Below are 23,661 nucleotides of genomic sequence, written 5' to 3' on the forward strand. Positions count from 1 at the left end.
GCTCTTCGCAGGCTCTTAGTTCCACTCTCCTTGCAGCTGCTTAATCGCTCCTTTTAGCGCTTCAGAACCGCGTGTCCTCCGTGTTGCATGAAAAGAGAACATTCCTTGCTTAAACTGCGCCTGGGATACAGCCGCGCGCAGCTGTGTTGCCGCAGAGCTTGGATTCGTCCGTGCAGATCACATTCCTTCTTTACAGCTTCTTCTTCTTTTGAAATTGCTTCCAGCAGCGCGGAGCTGTGTTACCGTAGAATCTGGGTTCGTGCAGTTGTCGCTTGAAAGCGTCGACTCGGGCTTGAGGAGTGTCCCTTTAGTGCGTGAAGGTTGTCCGTGAAGCCTGCGAAAAGCGCGGTCCGGGTCTCGCTGTCTCAAAGGTCTTTGCCTCTGATAAGAGCAGCCGCAGATCCCATCAGCCTAAAAGCGAGCTCTGTGTGTCAGTAAGATAGTTGTTACGGCTACTTTTTAAAAAAAAAACAACCAAAAACCTGGTGCTGCTCGATTGTCGATACTCAATTTCCTTGGTACCACTTTCTGTGTCAAATATTGATAATATGTCTAGATACCAATATCCTGAGTATACCAAATACTAATACATAGCTGAAACATAAGTTGCGTCTCAACATGAGGAAGAACTTTACATTGAGATGGCAGAGCACTGGAACAGACTGCCCAGGGAGGTCGTGGAGTCTCTGGGGATACTCAAAGCCCACCTGGACATGTTCCTGTGTCACCTGCTCCAGGTCACCCTGGCTTGGTGGTGGGGTTCGACTGGATGATCTCCAGAGGTCCCTTCCAACCCTGACAATTCTATGAATCTGTGGTACTGATGTGCTGAGCCTTCACTTGCTCTGCTCTTTTCACAACTTTTTTCTTTTCGTGCTTTAATGTTGTGGCAGCTGCTGGAATTCTTTTGTTCTCAGAATCATTGAGAATTCCATAATTGATACTGAATTGTCATTAGAGGGGTTATATGTGAACCTATGCATTTAGGCAGTATGCATAGTATGAGTACTTTTTATACAGCCAGTGAGGATTTAGGTGCTGCAGGCCAACCTGATGTTACGCCTCTGAGAGCCAAAGGGGAAGGTGGCTTTTTGTCCTTTTTTTGTCCAGGGTATTTGTGCTTCAGGGACAGGAGTGTTCAAGAGTTTGGATTTTGGTTTTATGTTTTTATAGTTCAGGTTGAGAAATAGGAGGAAGAATAGAAAAAGAAGAGAAAAATGAAGCAGTTACATACATTAGGGCCAGTACCAGCCTTCTCAAAAGTAGGGTCAAGCTTTTCCTATGTGGTGTCTAAAGACAAACTTGAATTCTTCAGCTAGAGAGGAGTAAATGTATCTTTTTTACTTAAAATAGCTGCAGAGCACTGCCAATAGAAAAGAATGTCAGCTCTGCTTTTCTGATACTGGCTGCATGGCTGTAAGACTGGCAGGCTGAAGGCACAGCTCAATCAGTCAAAATGTTTACTAAACCAGTTGTTTTAGTAATACATGGTTAGTATGGAATTCAAAAATGAGGTCCTAGAGGGAGTTTTGGAAACAAGAAGTGCAGCAGTTGATCTTTCATACTCCCAAATAAATACCTCTGTTTGCACAAATATGCAGTATTTCAGCAGCAGTTCTGTCTGTCCCATAAGGCTGATGTAGGGGACCATTGCAGTATGACTTGAACAGCACATTTAAGAAGAGATTCAACTTGCACTTTTAGTGGTTAATTTCATTTTGCTAAGAAGTAGAACTGATGGAAAATGTCTGCACTTCAGTATCTTGATAATATAAACAGTTGACCTTTTCAGTCTGAGTAGTTTTGTGATTGCCAATACTGTTTTGTGAAACCAAGGTGCTTCCAGTGTTGTGCTCTGCTGTTTGTGTCTTTATATAAAAATCTCAAATATTTAAAGCATTTGGATTTATGGTTTCTGCTGGTGACGCTTAGCACCATTTACTGTTTGAAAACATATTTCAGAATGAAAATGCATTTAGATTTTTGCCTTTTCAGTGTCACAACAATTTTGCAGTGAAAAAAGGAAAGATTGAGGAAATAAACTCTACAGCTGTTAATGGTTAGTAGCATTTGTTTTTGTCCTGGCTAGCGGAAGTATGTGAAAAGTGTTTAAGCAAACACTATTAAAGATTATCCTTGTCTTTCCTTGGCTGTGAAACAGCTGATCCAGTCACTGTGGTGTTTCATTTATAGTGCTTTAGTAATGAGTCCATAAATTCAGACAAGGAAAAACTTCCATTGTAAGCAAGTTTTTCCATACATTTTGACCCATCAGATCCCTTATGTCTTCCAGAAAAGCAATCCTGTGACCTAGTTCTTGTGTGCTGTTTTCTACGCATAAATGAACGTTTTCAGGAAGTTTGACAACTATATCATCTAATTTTTAGTTGGAGGCGTCTCTTGGTTACATTTAATAAACATTCCACCTGCAAAGCAGTGGAAGAAATTTAAGCTGCAAATGCGCAACTGCTTACAAGAAGCTGATGAGGTCTGGATAATTTTAAAGCTGTTTTCTAACAGTTCTGGAACAAACAGAAAGAGCAATTGTGCCGTGGCTGGGCCAGTTACCGCCGTTACAGCACGAAGGACGTGCTGGTTTGACCATGGCTTCAGTCTCACAAGCAGCTAGGTCAATGCAACAGACCCTATTAGTTCCGAAAAGGAAAAGGCCTTGCTGCCTTCTCCTTTCTCATCCCTTCTTCCCTGGACCACACAGTTCCTCTGGTGCTTGTCAGGCTGTTTCATGGATGGGTTCAATTTACTAATCCCGCACAAAGCTCTCCACTTCTCTTTCAGGATTAATCCTTTGCCAAATTGGCAAGGTGAATTGCCTCACAGTGGAAGCATCCGGCCACCAAAGCTAGGGCAAGGTGAGCAGCAGGACTTCTGGGAGCCAGTGCTGGAGAGGAGCCACACGCCTCCAGTTTGGTGTTAGATCCACTCGTACTGTAACCTGATCCAGCAAAAACCAGGCTGTTGTAACTCTGCACGTTTCCATGAGCAGTAACAGGAGTATGAGACATTAAAAGCTTTCCCACTGACATTTCTGGAGTTATACTTTGCTGTTAATAAGGATGTGCATTTGCTGGAAAATGCTCTCTTGGCATTCTTGGTTTACTGTGCAGCTAAGATTTTTATCTTCTGTTTTTTAAGTTGAAGCAGAATTTCTCATTAAGAAATAAAATTTAGTGTAGGTCCTGAATATTGGAAGAATTATATCCACCTTACTCATGGTGGTTGTATTGTGTGATTGGATTGAATTTAGAGTATTCAAAAAACAGTCTAGTAATTGGTGTTTCTGACAGAGAAGTAGGAGACATTCCTAAAATTCTTAGAAAGTACTGATTTTGTTCTGGTATTTATAGCTGTAGGTCTTATTGTTTTCCTAAATGTAGATGCAAATATTAAGTAGAAGTAAAACACTGAACTTCTTGGTACTAACTATGGAAAAATTGAGGTATTATGGGCATTCATGAAGTTGATTAAAATATTAATATAATCTTGCTATTTAAACTGAGGAAGTTAATACAAAAATTATTTCAAATGAGAGAAAATGAGATCTTTTTTGTGAGATGAAAACTGGTGAGATTAGCCTTTATTTCTTCTAGATTAGTGTTTATTTCTACTGTGTCTGTTAGCCTTAGGCTTTTCCAGCTACCATCTGGAGTCATTTAGATGTTACCATGTGGGTGCCTGAGAGCATTAGGTTGTGTACTGCTGACCGCCCTTTCTCCTAATTTCCAAGCATCTTAATATATCACTTTTTACCATGTAGAGGGACATAAACATTGTCTACCTGGATATGTTCAAACGTGTTGCTGTTTTGTTTGCACATAATGATGTACTTGTCTTCCTATAATGTTTCCAGGTAATTCGGCTGGGGGCCACCCCTGTCAGCCTGGGCTTGCTCTCTATCCAGGTTTATGCTGCTTCTTCAGAGAAGACTTCCAAAAAAGAGTTGCTGAAAATTGAGGAGGTAAGTGTGGTTAGAGCCTTAGTGCTCTTCTATCTAAAGAATTCTGAAAAATACTTATTTTGATGTGTGAAAGCATTTAGGTACATCTTGTCACCTTTTGTATTCATGCCTTGATATTTGCTTCTCAATTTTCCACAACAGACACATCTGTATAGTTTTGCTTTTACCTGGGCATCACATTTGATGTTCTTCACTTGATAGTGCCAGGCTTGCTTGTGTGTAAGATCTTTTTCCTACATAAAAGCCTTGTATTCTTCATTCAGAAATTACGTTTTCATGTTTGTAGATTTACTTATTGGTATATTTCAAATCCACAGGAATATTTTCTTTGCTTTTTATCCAGATAATACCACTTACTTTTTGCTGTAAGTACTGTTGGTAAATTCTAATAAAAATTCATTTATGTTCTCCACTAAAACAGGAAATCAGAGTGTTTTATTTCTAAAAACATTCTCTTTTTTATGATCCAAATTCTTGTCTGGCAATACTTTGAATCCACTATAGTAGCCTACAGAATTTTACCAGTTTTTCTTTATTCACAGTATTCAGACCTAAGCAACAACAAATACAATAAGTAGTGGTAATAAATACCCGCTATATCTTCATTTCTTTAAGATGTTACAGATGTCTTGCTTATAAGTAGAGCTTTAAAATACCCTGTCAAACTGTAGATTCACCAGCATTGTTGCACAGGCTTTTAAAAGTCTCCAACATTAAAAAAAAAATTAATAGAAGTAGTTCATAACTAAATCCAGCTTTATATCCATGAAAGCGTGCAGTTGTTTAAAGTTGTTTCAATCCAAGCTGAAGTGTTGTTACATAAGCACTAGAATTAAGTTAGACTCGTGTTTGTGCATACTTAGGTGTTTTGGCTGTGTCTGCATGGGCAGTTCCCTTGTACAGAGTGAGAGGAGCCGTAGTTGCTGTGGGCTCCTGGCCCTCCCTGGCCCGGGAGCCTCAGCCTGGGCTGTCGCGTGCCCAACCTCTGCTGGCCTGAGTCAGGCGTGAGGCAGCAGCGTGGAGTTCATGTGAGCTGAGTAATGGGCTTGCCATCAACTCCAGCACAGCAGAATGTGCAAGCCATGGAGTTTTGGCTGCCTTTCTTGCCATTCACAGGGTGTTAGTTTGGATCTCTACTGTGTCAGCTGTCTAGTTTCATAAAATATATGGGAATTTCCTTATCTCCGAGGCTTCTGTCCCTGTGCCAGACATTGCTGTTAGGTTGTCCAACAGGATCAAAGTTCAGCTTGTGACTATGATTGCCAGGGATGACCAGGTTTCCTAGGGAAATGAGGCTGAAAATCCTTGTCTTTCAAAGTATTATGGGAAATCTAGCTGCGCAAGTTATCAACTTATTGGAGAAATTCTATGTAATTTTATGTTATGTTATGGTTAGCAGGTTTTTTGATTATGACAGACAGTTCTTTTCCAGCTGATCATGAGAAGAGGGCTAGCTAGCTACATTTTAATGCAGCAATACTTGCAGTCATCAGTTTATAATAAACTACTAAATGGAGTATAAATATGGTATAAAATATAAGCTTTTTATACTAAACATCAGTGTAGTATATAAACTGCTCGAAATTTTAATATGTTTTGTTTTGATCTGAACTTTGCTGTTCATCTTCAACAGTACAGACTTCGGTCTTTTTTTTTTAATGGAATACAATTTCAAATATGCTTAGGTAATTGTAGTAAATGTTGTGATTCTCCACCCTAAAGAGGGTGGTTTAGCATTTATTATGTGCAGGTGCCCATTGCTCGTTACAGTTCCTCTTTGCTCAGTGCCAGGGTGCCATTAGTGCTGTCAGTTGCTGATGTGGTTAATGACCAAAGGTTGGGATGTTGTACCATTTTCCTGCTCAGTAACAAACAGGCACATTTGTATTGGATGTTACCTTTGTTAGAAGCTGCTTAGGCTCTTTAATGATGGCTTGTGCAAATATAGAAAATGATTGATTGTGATTTCTAGTACATTCAGTATGTTAACTGGGAACCAGAAGTGCTGATTAAGGTGAGAAACATTTTTCACAATTATGTTGTGTGTTCTTATTAAACTAGTTTAATATTAATTTATAACTTGTGACTTGGATCATATAGCAGCTATGAATGAATTGTATAGCAGTTAGAAGTCATCTTCATCATAATTATGTGCTGTATAATTAAACTTTGCTCATAATGGTTGTCTCAGAGCTGTGTGAATTTTTATTATGCATTGTTTATGTAGTAAGCACAGTGTTAGGTGTTCTCTGCTTGGACTGTTCATGCCCTGAAGACCTACTTACAGAATTACACCTTTGTTTTTAACATCTTGTTTGCTAATATTCACAGCTGTCACTGTACTCCTCCCCAGCTCGTGAGACTAAATATGTGGAGAATCCCAAAACGGAGTTGGAAGAGGGAGTTTCCCGTTTACGGCATGTTATGGAGCCATATACAGCCTGGTGTCAGGTATAATGGTTTGTATTGCAGCTGGTGATGGTTCGGGGATAAAGCTCCAGCTGGCATTGTGGTTTGCTTTTTCAGAGTTGGAAGTAACAGATAGCAGCAAAATAAAAGTTAATAGCTGTAAAAGCATTTCTCAAAAATGCTGCATCACCTAAAGTTTTCTGCATTGCTTAAAATTTACCACAGTTCAGGTCATATTTTATTTACCCTCTTGTCACACAAAACCAGTTGTGTCTCTATACTAGCTGAACTAAACCCTGGATTTAGGGGTTCACCTTCCAAAAGAATGAAAAGAAAATTAACTAAAGCATAGAATTGTTTTCTGAAGTGAACTTTAGGCTTAAATATACCTAGAGGTAACTGAATTTGGCACTTTTCTGTGGCTGAGGAAGATAGGATAGTGGTATTTGCAGTTTTCATGCTCAAGGAGGCCTTAAATTATCAAGCAGTGTGTTTTGGAGCAGCAAAACCAAGTTGCCCTCACTGCAACTGTGACAAAACACAACTTAGCAAAAAATAAATCAGTGTTTGCTGAACTGGAATGTTGAGGGAAGGAATGCAGCTCTCTGGAAGAGAGAAAATCCCATACCACTAAGCAGTGGTAAACCTAATCCCCAGACCTAGCCCCAAAACCTTCTCATATCATTAGGTAGTATGTTTAGAGTAAATAGTCATTAAATACAAAAACAGTCTCTGTAGCAGAGAGGAAAACCAAGATTTTTGTAGTCAAGGCCTAAATTGTTAGTATTAGATTGCAAAGCCCCAGGATGGCTTTCTTGCTTTTTCCTGCTCAGGAAATGTTGAGTGTTACTTTTGAAGCAAGGGCATCCTTGCCCTGTGGTTGCCTCTTGGCAACTTAAGTCGAGTTGCTGCTTTTCTCTCTGGCTGTTATGAATCCCCTTAAGGTGCAAGCTGTTTGCCCAGCTCTCCATTGAAAGCCAAGCTGTGCAGATCAGAGTGTCCTTTCTGCCTGGAAATTCTCTTTGGTGGTACCTTTAATAGGATTGAAACATTTTTGCAGAGTTACTCAATCTAATGCTTCTGAAGTGCCACCAGCAGGAGCACTGGCTGCAGTTTGAAAAAGGAAAGGGGGCTTTCTGCAGGATAGTCAGAGCTCTGGCCTCCTGAACACATGGGTTTTGATTGGTTGTCTGTGTAACCCTAACTGGGGAACGAAATTGGAGAGGAGGTTAGTTCCCACTAGGACTAACTAAAGATAAGCCTTTAACCTTGCTTTATGTCTTGCTAACCTGTTGTAATCCTGTTTGTTTTATTTTTTTTGTCTGTCTGGTGATCATTGACATCAGATGTGCTCTTCTGCTCACACACAACAAGCCATTTGCTGGCAGTGGTTTACTGACTCATTTTATGAAGTGGGCACGTAAACTTCATGGGTTTGGGGCAACCTTACTTGCCTAACTGTAGTCGGAGGTAGCTTTGATTTTGCACCCCCTTCCCATCCTTGCTGTGTTGAAGAAAGTAATATTTAGGTGTGTCTTAGTTGTCTTTAAAATCAAAAATAACCCAGGACAATGAGAATAAAATTGGTTGTGTTTGTATATCCATTTTACTTTTTCAAAATTAGTTAACTATAGTGGAAATGCAGCTCAAAACCTCATGTAGAAATGGGCCAGTTGTGTTTCAGCTGTGACAGAAGATCAGACTTAGTCTCTGGCGTCTTTAGAGCAAGTTTGTCTTAAATTGGCTTTTCGTAAGACCAGTAGCCATTTAGAGTTATGCTGTGTGTCACATGTTAACACTTTTTCAGTCTCATGACAAATGAGGTTTTTTTATATCACTCTTGCCAGTGAGGAGATGAAAGTTCTAAAGATATTATCCCCATCCAGATGCAGTTCAGGTGGAATTGCAAGACTATTCTCTGCGTTAGCTTTGGGCATATATGTGTATGAATTTGTTCCCTAATTTTTAGTCAGCCTTACACTGTGTCTCTGTAGGATTATTAGCATAAATAACAATCAGCAGAGTTCTTTTTATTGAGATTTTCTCTTCTGTTTTGATAAAAGGCAATGTGAATTCTTCCTGAATATTTTCAGTCTGAAAAAAACGGGGAACTAGTCTGTGGGGTTTATGCAGTGTCTTTGATTTACTTTGGACATCTATGGACATCTCATTTTCCAAGTCACTTCAAAATGCAGTCTTGTTAGCCTAAGACAGTCTTCTGGAAAGTGGAATTTATCACCTTGCAGAATGAGTCACATACCCCTGTGAAGTGTGAAGAAGTAGTTTATTGCAATATTATACTTCTTTTCTTTGCATACCTCAAGTATTTTTGCAATACCTACATACACTGAGAAACCTGAGATAATTCTGAGTTGCAGCTGCCTGATCTCAATAAAATACTGAGATTGACATCTGTGCTTTGAAGTATTATATTTCATCTTTTCCAAAGACTGCTTTGAGAAAAATCTGTAAGTTATGCTAAATGTAATGTTGAGCAAGCATAGCCCTGTAAGTGAAGGGCGGAAGTGGGAATAAAAGTAAGTTATTTTAGGGACCCATCATTTTTTTCTTTAGTGTTTTTTTTTTGTCTCCTTTCTTTGTCAGGTCAGTTACAGTCTATAGGTAATATTTTAGTTACTTGGTATCTATTTACCCTTGTTCTCTTTTTTTTTTTAGGATCTTTATGCCAAAGCTATGCCCAAATTAGAAAAAGCTGTTGAGCATGGTAGAGGTAAATCAGCTTAGTTTTCTTCACTAGCAATTTAAAATGCAGGACTATGCTATGTCTTTAGTTTAAAGGGAATTCCATTAAGCATCACTGTATGTATAATTTCTAATGCATTTAAAACTACTTTATTTCCACTGTGTTTCTGTTTGAATTTCCTTTGTGGGTCACTTATGACACTACATTTGTAAACAATTAAAACTAGAGACCAGCATTTATGTTTATCAATGTCACTAAAAATTAGTTATGCAGGAAAAGAAGGGGAAAAACCCTCACAATTTATTCCCAGCCAGCTGTATTTGCTTGACTCAGCCTGTAGCAGTATTTGCTTGACCCAGCTTAGTAGCTGAAACCTACTGTAAAGTATATTACTTGTTGCTAGCATTAGGTCTTTTGTTTGTAATGTTTATCCTTGTCATTTTGGTTTTCTTCCATAGATCTTAATTTGTTTTTGTGAGCATCCTTTCATACTTATGCTTACCAGGACTGAGCATGGATGCTATGTAGAGCACATTTCAGATACTGCACCTCTTTTCTTTAAACTTAGTGGTTTCAGTCCTTTGAATTCGTTTGCATGGAAGATTTTCCATAGTTTCCGTTCCCCCCACCAGACTCCCATCTTCAAGTGCACTTTGTTTTTGCTGCGTCTTTCCATTGTTCTGTGATGTGGTTTTTGTACAATACTTTCCTGAAACTAATTCTTGTTAACATGTAACTGTAAAATGCCGTTTTGTGAAGGTTTTTATCATTTAATTTGAAAAAGACATGATTGAGATGCAAAAGAGGAAAACAAAACAGATGGCCCAGGAGCAAAGACAAAGCTCCTATGAAAATTGATAAATACAATACAATGCTCAGTTTCATTCATGTGTCACTAGAGAAGATCTCAAAGGCTTTGAATTTTTTGCCAGCATATCTAAAATGGGCATGATAATTAAATGTGTTTTGATAACTCTTTGTGTTTTGTAACAATTGCCAGCGTGTATTGATGATTCCTTATCACAAAAACACTTTCACATTACATTAAAGCACTTTGTTCTGGCTTCTTTTCAGAGGGCTATGAATTTCTCCAAAAACCCCCTGCTGGATTTTATCCAAGACTTGGTGTGATAAGTTTTGCTGGAATTATTGGATTGTTTCTTGCTAGAGGTAAGTGAGAACCATTTGAACTGGTTATGTTACGATTTTGGGTAATTTATTTGTGGGTTTTAGGGTACTAATTTTTAATTGTGACAATGAGATCTGACTAAACTGTACAAGCATGTTTCTACAATGTTGCTTCAATTATAAAGAAACTTCATGGAAAAGGTGTTTAATAACCAACAATTATTGGTTTATCCCTGCTGTATTTGTTACTAGAATCTAGTCTTCTGTATTTCCCTGTTGTAGCTTAGTATAACAAAAATGGGGAAGGACTGGTTTGGTACTTTTTAGCCTAAAAATATTTTTAATTTTTGAAGTTCTTGATCACATATGGCCCTGTAGAAAACAACAGGGGAGTGAATTATGGTAAAATACAGATGTTCCTGAACTATGATGTTTGTCCAATTAGGTGTATATTTGAGTTTCTTCTAAGTATTATGTGTCCAGGCACAGAACTGCTGCAGATGGTGATTCAGCAAATAGACTTGTGAACTCTGGGTGTACTATAAATACCTGTACATTTTGCACTACAGAAAAGTGATACAGTTAATTTCATCACCCTTGTTGAAGAAATGTTCATGCTTTCCTAAAAAGAAGCGTTAGTTTAAGAAATGTTAAGTGTGAAAAATTATTTTGTGCTTACGTTGAGATATTCTTAATGCAGTGAAATGTAGGTAACAGAACTTTAAAGCTGTAGAATTTAAATACCAGTGAGGAGATGGTTTGGACAAAAATAAACCTTTGTGGGGCCTGAATGTGTTGAACAAACTGGAAGAGTGTGCTTGGCTGTATAGAAATTAGAAGTGCACCTCAAAATACTTAATTTTCCTGTGAAGCTGGTGAAAGTAGTACTTTATTTTTTTCCTAAATGACAGCTGCTCACTAAGGAGAGAATACAGTATTCAAAGTTTAATCATGTGAATATTGTGCAGTCATCCAGCTTGGTTTAAAATGCCATTGGAGATAATTAGTTTTAACCTTGTGTTGCAAATGGAGTCATGCACTTCACTTGTAAGAGAGAGCAGCAATGTGCTTATTGATACAAAGCAATGATGTAAAAAGATTTGACAGCAAGGTTCACCTGATCAGTTAGTGCATAGAGGACAGGTCAGACAGACCTGTCTGGGGAGGATCGTTGAGTCACAGGGTTCAGAGACAACCTCCTTCCTTTCTAGACTCCTACTCCGAGGAGCTCAGGTGAAGCTGTGTCCAGGCCTAGTCCCAGACTCGGTCAGCAGTTTATGCCCAAAGGATTATATGTGCACAGTGAATCTAAGATATGATCTTAGTGAAGCTTACAATGTTTAGCAAACTATTAGGGAGGCCTCTACTGATCAGAGTGATTATGTTTCTTAAGAAACTGGTAGGATGGAAGAGAAAATACACTAAACTGTATTTAAGAGAATTGTATATAAATAAAATGTTGGGGCCATTCAGCTGTCTTGGTTAACAATGGTTTGTGTTTGTTGATTTTTTGTTACAAAACAGGATCAAAAATAAAGAAGTTAGTGTATCCTGCAGCTCTCATGGGTATCGGTACCTCCCTGTATTACCCTCAGCAAGCAGTTGCTATTGCGAAGGTTAGTGATGATACCTTTCTTTGGAGAAGTCTCTTTTACTTTGATTGTTGCCTCCTAGCTTCAAATTAACTGGTCATCCATGTTTAAAAGCCATGTCAGTGGCAATTAACAACATTTCAGTTATTTTGTCAAAGCAGATGCAGTCTGGGCTGAAAGACAATCGGACATGTTCCTTTCAATGACTTTTTTTTAACATCTGCAGTAGTGTCTTCAGTTAGAGGAATGTCATTTCCTTTCAGAATCTCTAACCTCATGTAACACTAAATTAACATAAATATGCTAAGTGAGTATGGTTTGTGTGTTTACTTACAATACTAAGGAAGCCTGAAATATCTTGTGAGCAAATGAAAACAGTGTTTGAAATAAAAAAGAAAAGAGTTCTATAGAGAAGTCATCATAACATTTTGAGATAAATGTTATTGACATTTTCTGCCTTTTTTTGGTTAGGGTTTTAAGAAAGATAGCATGCATATTCTGGAATGGGATAAGAATTCTGCTGCAAACTTACTGGATGCCTTCCCTGTTCCTGGATTTGTTGTTCCAGGCACAAAGAAACACGTTAACTTGCAGTTGCTTAAGAGAGTTTCCTGTGAGAGCAAGAACTGAAGAGACCACAGAATTGCTTACAGCCCCTGCTGATGTTAGGTCATGTGCCTTGCTCTCCACACTTAGTGGTACTGGCAGATTCCTCAGTTCTCCACCACACTGTGTTTCAAATCCAGCTTTTAACCACTCACAGTGCACATACTTGTATCTTTCAGAAATTCTTTATGTTTCAGCCTTTGGTAAATTTGCTATCTAGTTGTTGGGCACTTGCTAATAACTCTGAGATGTCAGAATGGTAATATGATATTCTCAAGAACATATGATGTTCTTTAAAAACTGAAAGGTCATTGACTTAGGGAGAGTCAAAACTGCTGAGTTTGAACTCTGCCAGTGTGGTGGTACTCTGATCTTTGATGGAATCTTTTTTTAGTGCTTCCAGGATTCAGATGCTCTAAATACAGATAATTCTGTTGGCTTATTCTCAGAGAGTGAAAATTATGCAAGTGGCAGGAAAAAAACCCATCAAAATTTAAGAAGCGTAGACATTTCTGTTGGAAACTGTATTAAAATTCTGCTTGCCTTCTGAACAGTGAAGTGGGAAGTGATTGAACACTGTTCAAACTGATGTTACTGTTTTTAAAGAAGCTCAGTTCAGGCTTAACTATGGATTTGCTGCTAACAGCTTCACAATACTTAGTTTATTTTATGAGAACTTTGAAGTGCATGATTGCTCTTTGATTAATTCACAGTTCTTAGTTTGACTGTAATGAAAAATCTGATAGGAGATTGGAATAGGTTTAGCTTTGTTGACTTGGTCTGGACAGTAGACGTATGAATTTGGAAACTTCTGTGGGGAGAGTAATATCCTAGATACTGTTTTGGTTCCTCTAATCTATCTTGTGCTTTTCTTTTCTTAAAAAAGCGAAGTTTTAAGCATATTATATCTTACCATCCATAATTTTTAGGCTTTAATCTGAAATTGGAAACATCTTCCTCTCTATTAATTATTTTTAAATGTTTCATAAGCCTTTCAAAAAATGTCTGTAAACCTAGAAAGGAATGTCTGCAGTACAAAGCTCACTTGCCAAGTTAATAAAACAATATAGAAAATATTCTGGAACATAAATTTTAATTAGTTATTTTATTTTCTATATTATGTTCTTTTATTTTTCTTCCACACTTAAGTACTTCATCACTGCTTTTTCTTTTACAGTTGTATAATTCCCTTCATTGGGTCTTGTGTTGTTTATTTTTTTTTTAGTTTAGGAGTGTTTTGTTTCCTTCCCACTTTTATTTAAGACTTTCCAATGGAGAGTTGGAAATAAACATGGAAAAATGTATTTGTAGTTGAGGTCCAACACTTAATTCTCTGGAAGTAAAAATTTTTCTTTAATTAAGCTGTATGAATTCCTAAGTGGAGTTGTGGCAGCAGAGTTCATCATTGGTAACAGTTTTGAGACACTAATCGTCTAACTGAAGATGGAAGAAATGCATAGACTGTTATTTTTTTTTCCCTGCTTTAGTAATCATTCTAATGAATCACAAATTTGTAAGGGATTTATTTCCTTACTGCCAGTATGACTTTACTTTTAATAACTTCGAACAAAAGGTCAGACTGTGTATGTGGTAAGGGAACTGAATTTAATGCTAAAGTTTATTTTATTCTGGTGGAACCCTACTTAGTGTTTTGAAATGGTATTGCTTTCCAGATAATCATAATATATTCAAAATACTTTGTATTTACTGTGGCTTATCTTCCATCTGGAAAGAACTTTCCATTATGTAGTTACTTAAACCACTCTATCATGAGAATTAAATTTTGTCATTTGTTATTAGAACCTTTCAAATTTACTAAAGTACTGTGTGTTATGCTTTCATTCTTGAAAGAAATAAAAGCTTCCCAAAAGCAAGTTTTGTTTCTTTGACAGCAGACCACATTATTTCTATGTCTTTTGAACATGTACCTTGTCCTTTGCTTAGATCAGTCTATAAGGCATAAACAGCTGCACTGGCACAGCTGAGAGCAGGACATGATTCCAGGAACTGTGAGTTGAAAAGCAGGAGCTGTGGTCACTTGATCCATGTTTGCTGCCGAATGCTCGTGAAATGGCACTTTGACTGCTTTGTTAACAGTGTAAATGTAGAAAAACCAGTGGATTCTCAGTTTAGTTACCCAGCATGAAATGTAGATAAAGAATTGCTAACTAAAATTCTGTATGTGTGTAATTGTGTGCAACATCCAGTATAGTCAGTAATGCGTGCTTATGGTGCTATGTGGGATTAAAATATGGAAGCTCTTCTCCATGCACATTGGGCCTTGGAGACCCCTGGTGCTACCCCAGTAGTGCCCAGTATGGGTGTTGGTGGCCCATGGTCACCCCGAACTTTCAGAATCCCACTGAATCTGAAACCACGCGATCTGACTTTTGAACTTGTTTGTTCAAACTTAGCATACAAACCTCCTTACAGTGCTGCATTCAACAGTGATGGTATTCTAGCATGTTGACCTTGTATCTTGCCCTTCCAGTCTGCCTAGAACTGTATTTTCCAACTGTGAAAGTATCTGTGAGTCCTGGGTCTTGGGAGGTTTGTGCACTGGTGAAACATTGGTTGGTTTTGGAAGACTAAACTGTCAGGGTTGCTGTACCTTGTGATGTAGCTGCTTAATCCAGTGACATCAATGACCAATTTCTCATTTAATGCAATTCTTACATCACTTGGTCCTATGACTCCTAAAATAAGAACATTTTTAAGTTTGTACTGCTAGGCCTTTAGTGTGCTTTTAAATATTTTAATGGAGTGTTTTTAAGCAGAAAGAATAAAATAGCTTATGGAAAGTTGTTTTTCTCATTTTATATTGGTAGCTGTCTCTTCAGTAACATTGCAGACAAAACCAGCACTTTGTTTATTGTGATTATTCTTCAGTCCTGGTAGGTTTGTACTGTTTGCACAAGCAATCACCATCTTTTCAGATGAACCCGCTACTTTGTTGAAGTGCTTGAGAATGAACCCTCCTGATACTGAAAAACAAAATAGCTCTCTATACCTGTAAAATTTAAATTGGCCAGTTTTGGAGATTTAACTGGTTCACTTGCTGTGCTTTTTTCTGATGACCCTTTTCACTTTCGCCTATAGAGAAAACTCAGTGCATCCAATGGACTTGTTTAAACCAAAGTAATTGGTCAGATATGGTGACAAAAAGGCTACTTTGTATTTAAGACAGCCTATGTTTTGGATTTAGTTGTGACTTGGAAGTGTAGTTGCTGATTTGGGTTTGTTTTCTATTAATTCTGTTTATTCAATAGCCTCTTTTGTAAGGTAGCAAGCACATGGTATCTGCCCAGAAGCACATCCTTGTACCATTGTGTAATAACTGGTGTAATCAGTCTTGCTGATTACAAATCAGACAAACAAGGGGAAGTGGCTCTTCACACCATGTGTACCCAGCACTAGAACCACTTGGCACAAGGATGCTAAAAATTTGCACTTCCCCTTGAACCCCGTGCCAAAAGTTCATAGAAGGGAATTTCCTTGGGCCTTTTTGCACTCATAAAAATCACCTCTGGCTCAGAAAATCTCTGAACAGTGAATTGATGGAGACTGGAAGAAACTTAAAAATGTAATTCAGAAACTTTTTCAGAAACATCAGAAAACTGTTTCAGAAACATTTACGCTTGCCCTGTTGTCAGAGTTTGGGTTTTCCAGCTTTGCCTGCTGTAGAAGATAGGGAAATACCTTCTTAGTGCTTGATTTCATATTTTTTTTTAGTTTAATAGCTGTTTAGTTGGACAGATTGTCCATTTTGCTGTTCTTCATATAGAAACTGATAGTGATATGAAAGTGAGTATAGACCTGAGCCCTGCTATAAAAACCTAACACTCTTTAGTTTTAAAGGGTTATAGATATATAGATATATAGATATAACAGTTCTATTTCACATAAGGGACAAGGGATACTGTTTTATTAGACTTAAGGCCTTTTCCTGTAATAAAATAGCTGTTGGTGTAATATACCAAATACAGTCTTTCCTAGCTATGTTCTGTTTTGGGAGTTGACAGCTGGTTATTCACTACAGCCATCTATCAGCAAGTTCTAAAAAAACAAATAAGAAGAAAATTAAAATTGCAAAATAGGGACAAACTTAAGTAGGGTTTTTTTGGTCTTTGAAATGGATATGGTTAAATTAAGAAATACTTTGCTTATGTTAATTATGTTGAATGTCAAATACTAAGAAAACCAGGATTGTTTCCACGCAGCATCATTCCCCTCCTGTTTGTACAGATATATTCTCAGGTAGTCTTCATATAGTTTTTAGCACATTATTTTTTCTTATTCCTCATGTGACCTTTTTTTCCCAAGATGTTTATTAATGCTGTACATCCTGAGCTTGAACAGGAAGAGTTAAACATCTTGTGTTTTGAGACTTTTTCCACTTAAATAAGAAGCAAGGCAATATTCCCCAGATTATTACACTCATGCTTTCAAAAAACTTTTGTTTCAAAGGTTGCTGGCACACAGCTGTATGACTGGAGTCTTCAAGGATATATTGCTGTAGAATCTCTTTGGAAGGATAATCCTAAAAAGAAGAAATCTGGGGAAAAAGGTGATAAGGTAAGAAGTCTGAGGAACTTGATTTTTGAATTTACCACTGCCTCTTCAGTCAAAAAATTTACAAACAGCAGTGGTTTTGTTCCACTGTGACTTGGCCTTTATTTCTGAAGAGAAATTTTTCATTCTGTCTTTTTAAGCTGTTGGAAAACATTAGGCTTATTTCAACTTAAACTTTCAGAAATGCTGTTTGGAAGTTTCCTTTAGTATAATCTGATACAGATAAGCAAACAGATTTCTAGGAAATATGTGTAGATGGCTTAGTGAAGCATAGTATGAGAGACTGGAGAACTGAGCAAGTTGATTAAATGTGTGCCAGGGAAAGCCTGTAAGGTTTTTAGGTATTTTTTTAAGCTGCTGCTTAATGAAATGAAAGTTCAAGTCTGTAATGTAAAGCTTCTGTGGTTTTAAATTCACTTCTAAACTCGCTGTGACTGGTAGAGAGATGTTTTGGAGATACAGTTGCACTTGAATAGACTGCAGGGATGGGACCGAGTTCCCTAGGTAGGGCTGGGTGTAGGACTCATTCCAAACAAGCTGGGTTGAAGAAATGCTCACATGTCCTGGCAGTTACTGAGTCTTCTGAGAGTGGAGACTTTCATCTGTGGATACTCATCTTGTGTTGGCCCAAGGCACTTCAGTAAATGAACTTGAATAAACAAAGGTTAGTTAATCATTCTGTACCTTTCCTAAAACCTAGGCTGTCAAAAAGAAACTCAGAAAAAAAGGCAATGTTAAAATATTTCAGAAAGACAAACTGACAGCATTAGTAAAAAATAGCTGAACTTTTAGTATTATTGTGTCCCAGGCTTTCAAAAGGAAACATGTGGTTGTTATTGGAAGACAAAAACTTTTGACACTTTCATCTTATTATAAGGCTTATTCAAGCACTTGCTACCTCAGCAGAAAAACAAACACCGTGCAGAATTGCAGAGACGACTAAGCAAACACACTTCTTTCTCTTCCTCCTTGCAGAATCTTTAAATCACACCCCTTAGTTGCCAAAACATGTTACTTGCACAAAGGAGCAAAATGCCCCTTGATTGGTGTCCTCCTAAAGTTCATCTCATTGTTCAGATACTGTCAGTGTGAACTGTTGCTGTGTAACTTGGTGGATTAGACAAGATACAAAAACCCTGTGACTCAAATGAAGAAAGAGGACTTGATCACTTGATGAAACTGCCTGCACTTCCCGTGTTCACGGATTTCTTACCTCTGAGGCAAACAGCCTTACTGGTGCTTTGTCCTCTGAAGTTCCTAAAGAGAGGGTGCTGTCTCCCTGGTGTGCAGAGAAGCTGAACAGCAGCTCACATGCTTTTGTCTAGAATGGGGACTGAGAAGTGTTTGTAATGGAAGAAGGTTGCTCTGAAGCTTCCTTGGGCCTGGGTTGGTGAAACCATATAAAATACATCGTTGAGAATTCGGGTGGGTAAGGGTGGGTTTGTTTTGGATTTGTTTCAGGTTTGTTTCCTATGAAAATAATCATATGGATTATCAGCAAATCATATCGACTTTTCAAGCAAAAGAATTTCTGTTTAAGTTCCATTTTTTATTGGAGGTTTTTACTGATACAAAAGTGGCATGGAAGAAAATGCTTTTAACTATCATATACTAAAATTGGCAAAGCATTCTAGGATAGATTCTGTGACTTCTGTTTTAATTTGATAACCTTGTGAAAGAATTTGGTTGCTTTTGTATACATACTTCTTATTGTTGTCCTAGGCAGCTAGATTCCTGAAATAGTGAAGACAGGTCTAAATGTTACTCTTGAGTTGTTGTTGCAGCAGATGTAACCCATTTCATGAAACTATGCCAGAGCAAAAGACGTTATTTTGTTTTTGTGACATTTACTCCAGCATTTTCCTGTTGCTAAACAAAGGATTCTTGCAAATAGTCAAGAATTATAATGGGCGGCTCTTCTTGGCTTCTGTTAATTTGTTACATTGCTCATAATTTGTCTGATAGTCATAGGTACCACAGCTGTGCATAACTTCATGTTTGTGCAGCAATATGTCATTAAAATAAATGTGGTATGTTAATTTTCTGAAGGTTTTATGAAACAAAAACCTGTGCCAAATTGAGGTCATACCAACTGAATTCTGAGTTCTGCCAAGAAGGATGAATTCTGGGACTTTCTGTGCCTACATTTTAAAACACTGTGGCTGCAGCCCCTCCATACAGCAAGTCAGTCAGATAAATGTTTTTAATATGCTGTTGAAGGATGCAGCTCTTCAGGATGTCGGGATAAAATCCTTCTGCTAAAACCAAAGCACATAGAGAAACTATTTTCTTGACTTAGTTCTCACTTTGTCTTGTCTCTATACCATTCAAAGACTTCTGCTGTATTTTTAACAATTTTGGATTCTCTGTCTTCCAGCAACACTGAATTGGCCACCCTTGTTTTTAGTGAAGTGGCCAAATTGTGTAAAACCAGAACAGCACTGCAGCTCTAAATATATCCTTCTTTCAGCCCTTGTTCCTTTCTTGTTGTGTTTGCTCTTTCCCACTTGCAGAAAACTTAATTTCCCTCTCCGCTTCAGAGCCTGAGAGAAACTTCTACAGCATATTACTTGGTTTTCATTCCTGTCTAGTGTGCTGATGGACATCACCAGTGACTTAGCAATACTAATATATAATACGTACAATTTTTAAACCCACATGTTTTTATTACACATGCAAAATATATAAATATTTAAAATCTACCTCTATGGCTATCTCTGGGTATTTTATTAAGTCCTAGCTGGTTATAGAATGTCTCCAGGTGCAAAGAGGGCTCAGCTTTGGCTGATTTCCTGTACTTGCTCAGAACAAGTGTCGAGGAAACTGTGGACCAGAACCTTCTTCACCTGAAAGCTCTGTTGAAAATTGTGGTGTCAGTGTTTTGACTGGGGAGCCTTCCCATCAGCATCACAGATTGTGACCATAACAAACCTTAAATTGTGTTTTAAGAGAGTTTTTAAGTCACTTGTGTTTTGGTCATCTTTTAAAACACAACATAAGCAGCTGAGAGAGCTTCTTTCTACAGAAAATGTGTGTCAGGCTTGGCTTTGGTAGCTTCTGAACAGGCAGGCAAAAGCTTGGTCATCTGAACTAAAAGACAAACATCTACTTCTGGCAAAAAATGCTGTTTCCTGTCATCCCCTCCTTTTGTTGTTTGGTAGTAAGAAGAGTAACAGTATGAAACTTGTAAGAAATATTACTTCTTTGGGAATGGATCCTTAGTATGGGCAGTGGGAATTTAGATGTTTTAGAGGTGGGACAGACAGAAGGAATCTACTCTGCAAAAAGTTGGTCTCTCTAAGGGCAGCTTAGAGCAACATTTTTGAAGTACTTCATATTTTTGTGAGAGTTAAGTTCAAGGTCAACTTAAAGAAGAAGTTGTTACTGATTGACTGGGGGAGGATGAATAAAGTAAGGCAGTGATGTTCTCTTTATTCCAAGCAATACATTGCAAACAAAAGAGGACAGAAGGTAAATTATTAATCTTTGAGCCCAGGTGAGCCTTTGTTTTTCTTTTGCAGCTGCTGTTTTTTTTCTGGTAGCCAAACTTTTCCTTTCAAGAGTTTCCGTAAGCATAAAAGATATATACCTATCTTAGGTACTTTTGAAGTTAAAATTTCTAAGATTAGTGTAAAAGGGTCTGACCATCTGCAAGACTTCTGAGATAACAACTTCTGCACCTGGCTTGGCTGTAACGTAAGGGCAGAAGGCACTACACATTTGGGGGTTTCACGTTTAGCTAGTTTGCTTTGGGGTGTTTTTCTTTGTACGGTAGGAAAATCTTCAGAGTAATCATGGTGGGTTTTCTGTAAAGTTTGTTGTTTAAAGTTTATGTCTCAATGTATCTGTGTGAGATACTGTGTGAGCTAAGTTGGGGTGTTTTTTAAGCACTCATATACTGAAAGTGTACAGTCCCCTTAGTGTTATTTTTTGTTCCAAATAATGATTTTTTTTTTTTAATCCCAAAGAATCCCAATGTATTGAACAGTTTATAATGAATGTATTACGGAGATTTCTTATCAGTTACCTTTCACTTGAAACAGAAACACAAGAATGCAAAATATTTCCTCTTGTGCTGTGGGATAGAGCTCTGATGTGTGAACTCTGGCCACCCAGATTTGTTACGGAGTGGTTGTGTTGAGCCAGAAAGTAGAAAGACTGTCTTGAATATGTGCCTGCTTCTGATCATGAGAGGGTACCCTGGCACAGAGGAAGTTTGTCTTCTGAGTCATTGATCTAAACACATTTTTTGCTTCTGACCTGGTTTTGGGTGTGCTAGAGGATTTTGGCACTTTCTTGTAAAATTATGTGCCTGTGCCACAGGAAGTCCTTTTCTGGCAAAGTCACATTACCACTTGAGCAGTGTCACTTAGACTCACTACTTACACAGTGGATGGAGTTAAAAACTTCTTAATTGCTAATTCAGCAAATGACTGTGTGAGGAATGATAGTGGATTGGCTTGAATTAAATAACTCAGGCTTAGTAGTTCTACTGAAGGCAAGCCCTGGGATGAGATCTCCTGAGCTCATAGAAACAAAGGAATTTAGCAAGACCCCTGTTTTCTTGTGTGTATGTGTGTTGCTTTGGGTTGTTTTCCTCTTTCAAGACACTAAAAAAAAAAAAGCTTACCTAGACAATAATTGCTTTTTACGAGTTAAAACAAGAAACTGGAAAAACACAGACTTCTCTGTGAGGAGCTTATTTTTAGTTCACTTGTTCGGGATTGAGTAAACTCTTGAGATGAGGCATCATTAGTCAGATTATTCATTGTAAATTTTAGTAAAATGTCATAACTTAAAAGTTCCTGTACAGGCAAATTACAGAGTAGATCATTATTTTGAAATGGGTGTGGTTTGTGGATGTGATTTCCTCTACTATGAAATATCCAGGGTAGTAATCAAAACAAAATGGGTTTTTGAAAGAAATAATTACCTTATAAAGGTCTTGCTAGGCATTTTTTGAATAAGACATTTAAGAAGTATCTTCATAATTGAATCTTGATATATTGAGTCCATATCTCTGGCACAGCATATGCAGGATCACACAGACTTGGTGCTTTATTGAGTTTAATTGGTAATGTATAAATTTGACCCATGCTTTGAAATGTTTTCCAGTATCTTCTGGCTTCTTTTGTTACATTTTCCATCACATTTAGCATTTCCATTGCATTAGCAGAATCATAGAATGGTTTGGGATGGAAGGGGTCTTAAAGATCACGTCGTTCCAACCCCCTGCAGAAACAGCTTCCACTGGACCAGGTTGCTCAGAGCTCCATCCAGCCTGTCCTTGAACACTTCCAGGGATGGGGCGTCAGCAACTTCTCTGGGCAACCTGTGCCAGTGCCTCACCACCCTCACAGCAAAGAATGTCTTCCCAATATCTAATAAACCTGCCCTCTTTCAGTTTAAAACCATTCCCCCATGTCCTATTCCTACCTGTTCCTGTGAAAAGTCCCTCTCCAGCTTTCTTGTAGCCCCATGTAGGTACTGGAAAGCTGCTAGAGGTTTTCCCAAAGCCATCTCTTTTCCAGGCTGAGCAATCCCAACTCTCTCAGCCTGTCTTTGTTGAAGAGGTGCTCAAGCCCTCCTATCATCTTCCTGGCCTCCTCTGGACTTGCTCCAACAAGTCCAACACCCTTCTTATGTCACAGGCCCCAGAGCTGTACACAGCACTCCTGGTGGGTCTTCAGGAGCGAAGCAGACCTGCTGCCCACGCTGTTTGTGATGCAGCCCAGGACGTGGCTGGTTTCTGGGCTGCAAGGGCACAGTGCTGGGTCATGTTGAGCTTTTCATCAACCAGCAACCCCAAGTCCTTCTCCCTAGGGCTGTTCTCGATCCATTCTCTGCACAGCCTGTGTTTGTGTTTGTGTTTGTCTTGACCCAGGCACGGGACCTTGCACTTGGCCTTGCTGAACTTCATGAGGTTTGCATGAGCCCACCCCTCAAGCTTGTCACGATCCCTCTGGATGACGTCCCTCCCTCCAGCATGTTGACTACCTCATAGCTTGGTGTTGTTGGCAGACTTGCTGAGGGTGCCCTCAATCCCACTGTCCTTGCTGCTGACAAAGATGTTAGCACTGGTCCCAGCACTGACACCTGAGGAACAGCACTCGTCTCCACTCACACATCAAACTGTTGACTGCAACTCTGAGTGTGACCATCCAGCCAATTCCTTATCCACTAAGTGGCCCATCCATCAACTCAATGTCTCTCCAGTTTAGATACAAGGATGACCTGCAGGACAGTGTCAAGTGCTTTGCACAAGTCACAGATGACATCAGTCACTCTTCCCTCATCCACCACTGCTGTAACCCTGTTGTAGAAGGCCACCACATTTGTCAGGCACATTTTGCCATTAGTGAAGCCATGTTGGCTGTCACCAATCATCTCTTTATTTAAGTCATGTTGGTAAAAATAGCCTTCTAGAATAAAGAGGAAATGCCATTTAATTTCCACGTGTAGAATTTAAGAACAATTGAGGGTGGGAGGCACCTCTGATCATTTCACCCAAGCCCCTGTTCAAAGCAGAGACAGTTTCAAATTAGATTTGGTGGTTCAGGCCTTATGCAGTCATGTGCTGAATATTCCCAGGGATTTAGAAAGTTCTCTGGAAAATCTGCTCCAGTGATTGGTGGTGTGATATATTTATAATTTTTTGTCCTTTGATCTAAGAG

General features: G+C 38.4%; 1 protein-coding gene across 2 annotated transcripts in view; it reads left to right on the forward strand.

Moving 5' to 3' along the window:
• The first annotated feature begins 6 nt into the window (after window positions 1-6).
• The window catches only part of APOO (apolipoprotein O), a 29,012-nt gene continuing 5,357 nt past the window's right edge, over window positions 7-23,661 (forward strand). The window contains exons 1-7 of one of the 2 annotated variants that reach the window (XM_017728419.1): window positions 7-2,059; window positions 3,869-3,976; window positions 6,308-6,427; window positions 9,062-9,116; window positions 10,164-10,259; window positions 11,742-11,833; window positions 16,883-16,990. In XM_017728419.1, the coding sequence (XP_017583908.1) occupies window positions 2,057-2,059; window positions 3,869-3,976; window positions 6,308-6,427; window positions 9,062-9,116; window positions 10,164-10,259; window positions 11,742-11,833; window positions 16,883-16,990 (582 nt within the window). In that variant the 5' untranslated portion in view covers window positions 7-2,056. The remainder of the gene's footprint in view (window positions 2,060-3,868; window positions 3,977-6,307; window positions 6,428-9,061; window positions 9,117-10,163; window positions 10,260-11,741; window positions 11,834-16,882; window positions 16,991-23,661) is intronic. The other variant, XM_008629294.2, reaches the window with a different exon arrangement.

The sequence above is a fragment of the Corvus brachyrhynchos genome, unplaced genomic scaffold (assembly GCF_000691975.1).
Source record: "Corvus brachyrhynchos isolate BGI_N302 unplaced genomic scaffold, ASM69197v1 scaffold11, whole genome shotgun sequence".
Taxonomy (NCBI): domain Eukaryota; kingdom Metazoa; phylum Chordata; class Aves; order Passeriformes; family Corvidae; genus Corvus; species Corvus brachyrhynchos.